We start from the raw sequence: 8499 nt of genomic DNA on the forward strand, positions 1-8499 counted from the left end.
TAACAAACGTAAGCACTGTTCAATATTTTCTTTTAAATAAAGCTTTGTCCTTTTTTAAAAAACAAGATGGCTGCGCTCTGTTGTTAGCGCATGTGTTTTGAAAGAAAGATTTTGCAATTCACAACCATTTGAATTAGAATTATAAAGAGGAATTGTACACTTTTGTGCGGCGAGATTCAGGTAAAATACTGATAAAGTTTTTGATTGTTGGGTTTTTGGTTTTTTGTTATCGTAACATTTGGATGTTCTTGTGCAGGATGGGTAAAAGTAGGTATTTTGGTGTGTATATTTTTCGAAAACTATTTAATTCCTGGCATTTTTATCATTTCTACCATTCCAATTTGAACTTTACTTCTTTCCTCCATACCATTTTTCTTTCCTTTTCTTCAAACAAAATTTCTTCATTTGTACTGCTCAGTACTGATTTTAATTTCAGGAAACGTGACTAATTCTTTCTCTTCATTTTTTGTTTCATTCCAGTGACATAAATGGAGACTCCAAAGAAAAGTGGCGGCAAAAAGGCTAGCAAAAAAACCATCCGGGTCAAAACGGTGTTCACAACTCCGTTTCCGCTGAACTGGAGCTACCTTCCACAAAATCACATGCATTTTATTCTCAATACCTTGAAAAACAAACTTATTTCCATGGGGCTTGAGAAGAAGGAAGTGAAGGTGTTTCGGCCGTGGAGGAAAAGAAAAAGAGGTCCGGATACCTCATCTACAGATATAGACACAAATAAAAAGGTGGCGGATTCACCCAAAGGTGGCTGGACAAATGTGACCGTAAGGCGACAACTTGCCCTGGGCATCAACGAGGTCACCAAAGCTTTGGAGAGGAACCAACTCAAGCTGGTTCTAGTGTGTAAGTCTGTCAAACCCAAGCACATGACCAGCCACCTGATAGCACTGAGTGCCAGCAGACAGGTCCCCGCCTGCCAGGTTCCGCGGTTGAGCGAGAGCGTGGCCGAGCCACTGGGCCTCAAGAGCGTCCTCGCGTTGGGCTTCAGAAAGCGCGATGGCAGCAACAAAGCAGAGGCGTTCGCTGACGCGGTGAAAGCCATCATACCCAAGGTGCCCTCGCTGAATGTTCCTTGGCTACAACGTAGACCGCCTGGTATCAAATTGCAGGACAATATTGACGCAACAAAAACAAAAGGTGAACAGAAGGCGGGCCAGAAAAGGAAATTGGAGCCGGAGAGTCAAGGCTGTACGCTGGAACCTTTACAAGTGAAAAAAATAGTCGCCAATCCAGCCAAGAGCAAAAGAAAGCGGAAAAAGAAGCAAGCCAAGTGAAATTCAATTCATCACATCTGAGTATAACAATTGAGATGATATCCCAGAAAATAAGCAGCGGCAACATGGTCAAAGTAATAACACAGCTTTTCCCTAAAAAAAAAAGCAAAACATGGAAAAAGTCTAAGCCTTGTTAATTTTGTCATGTGAATTTATTCAAATATTCATGCTGGTATAGGCGGTGTTTGTTGAAACAGATGAATTGCATGATGTCATGTAGTCTACAATGATGCTGGTACAAGTTCTGTCAGCCTTTTTCACAGCTCATAATGGATTTGAATAAAAGTATTGTTCTTCACTTTGATAAAGCTGTGTTTGTGTACCCGGTAATGTCAAACTCCTTAGTGGGGGGGGGGGAGGGGGGAGGCAAAATATTTCAAATAAGGCAGGTTTCAAAGGGCCGGAGTTGTCAAAGGGCAAATCACTGCAGCAACATGCGCAACATTCATACTTTTGATGGGGGGGGGGACATAACCAGCGTCTGTCTGTCTGTGGAAAACGTTTAGCCGTATGTAACTCAGTCAAGGTTTTAATTCGGCAAAAAGAACATCTCAACATTGAGAGTGGAACAACAGAAGGAAGCTCACTTTAACAGAAACAGCAAGAGCAAGCAACTCATATCAGTTCTCCCATTGACCTACGGGAAGGAAAACTGTCACAAGGCCAATCATAAAATGGAGCTTTTCCCCCATGCAATTTCCCGGATGACAACTACAAAAAAAAAAAAAAATACAGTAGATTTGTCTCAAGACATGGTATGAGTAGAAAGCTAATAAAATATACAAGGGTGAAGACATCCAAAACATGAGAAACGTCCCACAAAATATCAAATATATGTCGAATCATTATCCCGACACAACACAAATAATTCTCTCTGGAAGGAATCATCATCGGATAGGGAAGTTGATTAACAATACTTTTTTTTTTTTTTTTTACACATGAAATGACAAAAGGAAAACAAGAAATGCTTTCAAGCAGCTTATTCTGTGATGGAACAACTAAATGCTCTTTTCTTCATAAGACTCAACAGGAAGACGAGAATTTGCTGTTTTGTTGACGATTTTTTTGTCTCTACGCCTTCTGTCACTCAAGACCTTTTCGTTTTTTGTGGATTTAATCGCCGACATGCTGATCGGGGTTGAAATGAAGTATCATCGGTTTGAATCCGGCAGAATTTTTGTTTCTCTCTCCGAGGGAGATACTCGGCACATTTAACTCCTTTGTAAATTTGACCAGTCAATACCCCAAACTTTTTTGTGAGTCATGCGTGTTATGTTATGAAGCATTTCTTCATTTCTCATTCGGAATGTTCTCGTGAGCCTCGGCTATTTAAACACTGGCGGCTTTGTAACGTGGTAGCGGCTCACTTTGACGATTCCAAGTACCGAAGCAGGTTTTTCAAACAGTTGAGCACCTTTTCAAAACTGAAACATTGTGCTTCATTGATGTAATACATTCTCCATTACAAAAAAAATAAAAATAAAATACCTTAAACTGAACGCATGGCATCATGCTGTACAGGAAACTCGATACTTCATTGTTGGAAAAAAACAAAAAAGTCAATGCACCAGTTGGCTTTATGACAGTGTGTATGTACCACGGGCAAAATAAAGTACCCAGCAGAGGAATGATATAAACTGCAGGAACAGCCCTCTATTGGTGAGATGCAATATACTGAGGGACAACGTCCCCCCCCCGAAAAAAAAACCCTAAAAGACAATATTTGCTTATTAGTTGTCACATGAGGGCATGCCGGTGATCTCCGTGCATGCCGCACTGGTTTGTTTCAAATGTGAGCGTACGTCTCAGGCATAACATGACGTTCACATTCAGAATGTTGAGAATTCTGTTTTTTTTTTTTTCTTTCTTTCTTTTCCCACCGCTGAATGAGCTGAGAAAATGCGCCGAGGAGGGGAAAAAAAGAAAAATCTTCCCAGAATAAAGTGATCTGGCTCAGAGGTGAATGAAATTGCCAGACCTCATGTCCTTGTTTGTGTGAGTAGCTGCCGTGAAGGCACGGACGAGGCTACTGAAGGACCAGGCCCACCTGAAACAGAATTGAATTTTTTTTTTTGCTGAGATTCAATTTTGGGTTGAAAAAGAAATCAAATCCTGCTTACTGACCTTATCAGAGTCCATAGAGGGACATTTCCAGTTGTAGAGGTAATACTGCAGATTTCCATCTCCTATACCAAACTTGAGCTTTTCCAGAAAAACTTTATTCTCCATTAGATCCAAGGCGTTGAACACGTCGAAGCCTTTCTGTTCCGGGGGGAGAAAAATAAAAAATTATAAAACCTTGTGATCATTTTCATATGCTTATTGGAGCGCAGTGACCATTAGCCGACCACCAAACATGAATGCTTTACCAGTTTGGCGAGGATCAGAGCGTCATTCATTAAGTCCAGCAGCGGCGTTTGCGTGTGAACATTGTAAAAGGAGTATGCGGCCTTCAAGCTCCGATGTAGGGGGTGATGCATCACCGTGGAGGGTAGAGTGTAGAAACTAGCAAAGTCGGTCAAGACGCCACCGGCACCCTGCGGGACACCACAGCGCCTTTTCAAGATGGTGGACAAAGTCATCCATAACCATCTTAAGGTGCATATACAATATCTTGCTCGAGCGTTGAATTATGAAGTGCGCTCAAACAGCTTTATCGTAAAGCTGTCTGAGCATTTACTCGATATCCTTCCAGATTAAGTCCGTGTACAAGCGCGCCCTTTGTCCTCACGAGCGTAGTAGCCAGCGTACATGTTACTAAAAATGCTGAATAAATAATTAGCACGTGGAGCTAAAGTTGGATATTGTTACAGCGGGTATAAAAACTATCTTCAAATTCCAGGATTTGGTGAAATAAATATAAGATGGCGTTGAATCATTTCACAAAACGTTTTTTTTGGGGGGAGTAATAATGTGGTTGCATAAGTGTGCACACCCTCTTCAAAACAGGGGTGTGTAGACTTTTGTCACCCATCGTAAATTCTCTTTTCCACAGGGGCGATACCTCGACGACGTATGTGTCGATGATGTTTTCCTGCGGGAGGAGCCAGTGAGCCACCTCCTCGTCGCTCATGGACGGCGCCAGCTGGAAGCGTCTGAGGTACTTCTGCAGCAGGTCGGTCACCTGTCGGATGTCGCGCCGCTCCATCGGCCGCAGTCCCGCTGTCTTGGTGTTCTGCGGCGGGTCGGAGACAATGAGCGATTAGCCGAAGGGGATACGCCTTGAAATAAGAGAAGCTTCCATTACATCTGGTAGTCTGTAGAGTTTCATGGTTCTTTGCAGGGTCATGTTTCTGCTCAGGTGGGAGAACTTGACTTCCACCAGTTTTCTGGGGTTCAAAGAACGATGCCAATACCTGCACGACACACCGACACAACAAATGAAAATCGATTTTCGGCCTCGTCCGAGGCTGTGAAAAGCTCACCTGCACGTGGAAACCGGTTTAGGCAGCACGACGCCTGCCGTGTACACCGCCTGAAAAATTCCTTCCAGGTTGACCCGCCGCGTGATCTCTCTGATGAGCACCGGCGCCACACGCTTTGAACGTAGCTTCTTATGGACACACAGGAAGTTGATTTCCACCATCCTCTTCAACCTAGAGATGCACGTTTGAGCATCGGAGGATTTCCGAGATTACCGCTGGTGGCTACGTGCGATGAAAACTCACGTGTCATAAATGCGGATGTCTGCCGGGATGGCGCTGATGAAGCCCACTAGCTTCTTATTGGAGGAGACTCGGACTCCGCAATGCCACTGAGGTAACCAACCGGGTGGACGTAAAGCCCTGTGGAGGGAGAACAGAAGAACGCAATTCCACGCTTATTAAAGATGCCATTTTTCAAATTCCAACCCACGGACTTACCATTTGAGGAATTTGGGCGAATAATCGAATCTGAACATGTTTTCATCATCCTCCACGTAGTTCTCATTTAACAACGTGTAGAGCTCCTTCAGCTGAAAAGCAAAAGCACCACCTTCATGATGTCACGGCCTGCTAACGAGGCCACTTTTGTACTTGAGACATCAGCTCTACTCACAACATCTGCATTGCTGAGATCCAGAGTGTCCCACATGAAACCTTGAGGTAAGGAATACGGCTCCTGACGGATATTTTCTTTGTCGCCCTCGATGGGGCCGTGACTCGTCACCACCTCATCTGCACGCGCAGCACAAATCGTGTTAAATCTGTGACACAGCTCGCTCGGTATTGCCAAATTTCATAATCCAGTTTGAATGATAGCTTCTGCTGCAATACACCAATATATTTGTCTTGTCGTCATGGAAACCACATTACTTGGGAGCTCACCCACGCTGCTGCTACTTGTAATTGCTGGATTAGTTTTTTGGCATAGAGCAGCAGCGTCAAGGTAAAACCAGGAGAGGGCGCTAAGAGGAAAAAGATGATGCAGCTTGACTTTCAAGCTCACTTAGTTATTTTGTGCTCAAAAAGACATGATGATAAAACGTTTTTTGACATATATGTTGGTTGAACGCCCAATTGTTACCTCCTACTCCATTTTCCAGTTGTCAATGTAGTGAGATCATTGTGAACTTACTTAACTTGGGCACCGGCTGTGTGTCCCAGAACTGGTACTTGTGCTTGGCTGCCTCATCAATGCTCTTAGCTGGGCCTTGACAGGACAGCAGCTCCATAGCTCTTTGGATGTCCTGCAGCTTCTGGATGGGCAAGCCAGGATTCTGGAGAGTGACAATAAATTGGGAGTTTAAATCAAATTAGCGGTTGGAAACATGTCTGAGATGTGGCGTGATATCAACACACGTCAAGAAAAAGTATTTGGACCAACATCAAAACAATCATTCATTCTTTTCTGAGAGAATCGTGGTGGTCAGAGAAGAAGAATGTGAGGAGGAGGACCATGACAGATTCAGGTTGAGTGTAGTTGGAGATGAAAAACATGTAGATATTAAAAAGTCATTTCATCACATGCCCTATTTAAGATACTCCTGCTTATGCGTTTGAACTTTGGAGAACGTAAAGACATTTAAGATGGTCTCGATCCTGCATGGATGGAGTACTCACCCTGATCTCCTGTGAGTCAGAAGCAGAGTCCGACTTGGCTCCTCCAGAGCTTGGCTTTTCTTTCTTCCTCTTCTGCTTCTTCTTTTTTCTCTTAGCCCCTAATTCCCCACCGGGACTCCTGCAGACATGCGGATAAAATCCACATTTTAAGGAAAACAGACTTAAAATAGTAACACAAAGTGAGGTTGGCAAAGAGTCAGCAGGCTAACGTTAGCTGCCATAGCAACGAATGACAGCTGCGCTAGCTCGCTAACGGTTTGCCTGGACATCCTTCCACTCAAGTCAAGATAACATTTTGGCTCGTGAATAATAAAGTATTTGAAATGAGCGGCGTCGTGACTGTATTAAAGCACAAGCTTTAGCGACGTTGCTTATTTAAAAGGTAAAGAGTGGTTGTGTTTGTATCGGCTAACTGCGTTAGCCACCGAGCATATCCAAACATACACACGCGTATAAACTGTGTGATGTACGACAGGGCCGTCCGCACCCTTGCGCGTTCTCGTTCTCCTCCTCGTTATCACCGTCTATCCCACAAGTATCTTGGTCGTCTAGCTCCAAGCTCTGCTGGCTAGCGGCGGACTCGCTGTCCTCCGCCATCATTAAGACGTTTAAAAAAAAAAAGAAAAAAATGTGGTGGGGAAAAAACTACCGGAGCGCTGTCTTGCTAGAGACCCCGGCTAGTGGCTACTCACCGGAAAAACAAAAGAAAATCGACGAGTGGGGAAACAGCGCCACCTTGATGTCAAACGGCAGTAGTACAAAAAACAAAAATCCTGTGACGTCCTTTGCTTCATGCGGGCAGGTCGCAATATTAGGTACCCTTGGCTTATTCTAATGGATTATTCTAAAATGTATTATTATATGACAATAGTAAAAAAAGAACAGGCGTCATTTTAAACATTTCAAGAGGTATCAGTTGTTTGTGTGTGCAGAATTATAAATGCTTGCTTCTTCAACTGCGCACCTAATCAAATTAAATACCCTGACGGCAATTTTAAAAATGTTAATATCAAGAAAGACTACGATTCCTTATCATCCCACTATTACTGTCCTTGAATGAATATCCAAAGACTTACAAATAGCTGGCTCATAAAATCCCAGACACAAATTGTTCCAGTCTGGTTGTTTATTCAGAATAACTTCAAATATATAATGCAAACGATCAATGTACACACACACGAATGGTACTGCCACTGTTCAAACGCTTAAGGTTGCCCCCCAAACACAAACTTACATGATTTCAACCTGTGAGAGGAAAGAAACAAAACAAAAATATGATTGTTATGACTATATAAATCCAGAGTGGATTTTGATTATTTCCCGGCACTCTTATATAGATACAGTGGGCCATATAAAAAAAAAAAAAAAAAACATGCATCACTCTGAAAAGCACATTTTGAGACCAATGTCCACACTCTAAATGCTCAACCTGTTACTTTGACCTCCACTCACTTTTCTGATTCATTCCCTGCTGCGCCGCAAACCATCTCGGTGCTTTCTCGATGTGCTTTGCGGAATATTGTGAGCTGTGCGCAGTTGTAGTGAAAACATTTACTGCATACTTTTGGTCACAAGCGGGAACGAGAACGACGGCTGAGGTAGAGAAGAAAAAGGCAAAAGAAGGTGAGAAACAAACACGGTGATCATTTCTGGAAATGTGCATTTTAAGAAAAAAGGCACTTGGAAAAATTGGGAACGAAAGGGGGGGAGGTGGGGGGGGGAATACTGCAAACGATAACGGTTTGGTTTCAGTTCAAATAAAGATACATCAACTAAAAACCACAGAATAAGGCAGACGAAGAAGAAAAGCCCTTAACGTATTCGAAGAGGAAGTAGCCTCATCGGGTTAAAATACTTCACATTGGCAACCAAAAAAAAAAAAAAGCATCTCAAGCAGGCGCATAAAAGTGATGCATAGCCGGTCGGTCAGTGATTCAACTCGTACAAAAAGCCTTCATAGTATTAGACAGTATGGTTTACTGGAGGCATAACTCGTCCAAGTGGGTGCTGTGTCACATTGTCTGATTACACGACAGTGCTTTGACCGTCAGTGGTCCGAGGCCAATATGGCTTAAGGAAAACGGTTCCTTCGTTTGTGATAATCATCTATTTGGCTGTACTACAGCTCTTTTAAAAAAAAAAGGCATATATTTGTTTTGAATTAA

At 43.0% G+C, this 8499-nt stretch overlaps 2 protein-coding genes across 4 annotated transcripts; one reads left to right on the forward strand and one right to left on the reverse strand.

Moving 5' to 3' along the window:
• Window positions 1-26: 26 nt before the first annotated feature.
• Window positions 27-1582, forward strand: rpp38 (ribonuclease P/MRP 38 subunit). Of its 3 annotated transcripts, none has more exons than XM_085918819.1 (2): window positions 27-180; window positions 481-1580. In XM_085918819.1, the coding sequence occupies exon 2, from the start codon at window positions 489-491 to the stop codon at window positions 1290-1292; it is 804 nt and encodes a 267-aa protein (XP_085774945.1). In that variant the 5' UTR covers window positions 27-180; window positions 481-488; the 3' UTR covers window positions 1293-1580. The 3 variants fall into 3 exon arrangements, with proteins under 3 accessions (XP_085774945.1, XP_085774946.1, XP_085774947.1); XM_085918820.1 differs by having other exon boundaries at window positions 56-279; window positions 481-1582; XM_085918821.1 differs by having other exon boundaries at window positions 56-267; window positions 481-1582.
• On the reverse strand, window positions 1328-7048 carry nmt2 (N-myristoyltransferase 2). Its single transcript, XM_085918818.1, has 12 exons — window positions 6822-7048; window positions 6335-6452; window positions 5850-5991; window positions 5331-5449; window positions 5156-5247; window positions 4961-5077; window positions 4718-4888; window positions 4540-4648; window positions 4297-4467; window positions 3662-3829; window positions 3417-3554; window positions 1328-3339 (listed from the first exon to the last, which is right to left on the reverse strand). The coding sequence occupies exons 1-12, from the start codon at window positions 6932-6934 to the stop codon at window positions 3319-3321; spliced, it is 1479 nt and encodes a 492-aa protein (XP_085774944.1). The 5' UTR covers window positions 6935-7048; the 3' UTR covers window positions 1328-3318.
• Between the last annotated feature and the right edge of the window lie 1451 nt (window positions 7049-8499).

The sequence above is a fragment of the Syngnathus leptorhynchus genome, chromosome 8 (assembly GCF_054491065.1).
Source record: "Syngnathus leptorhynchus isolate UIUO chromosome 8, UIUO_Slep, whole genome shotgun sequence".
Lineage (NCBI taxonomy): Eukaryota > Metazoa > Chordata > Actinopteri > Syngnathiformes > Syngnathidae > Syngnathus > Syngnathus leptorhynchus.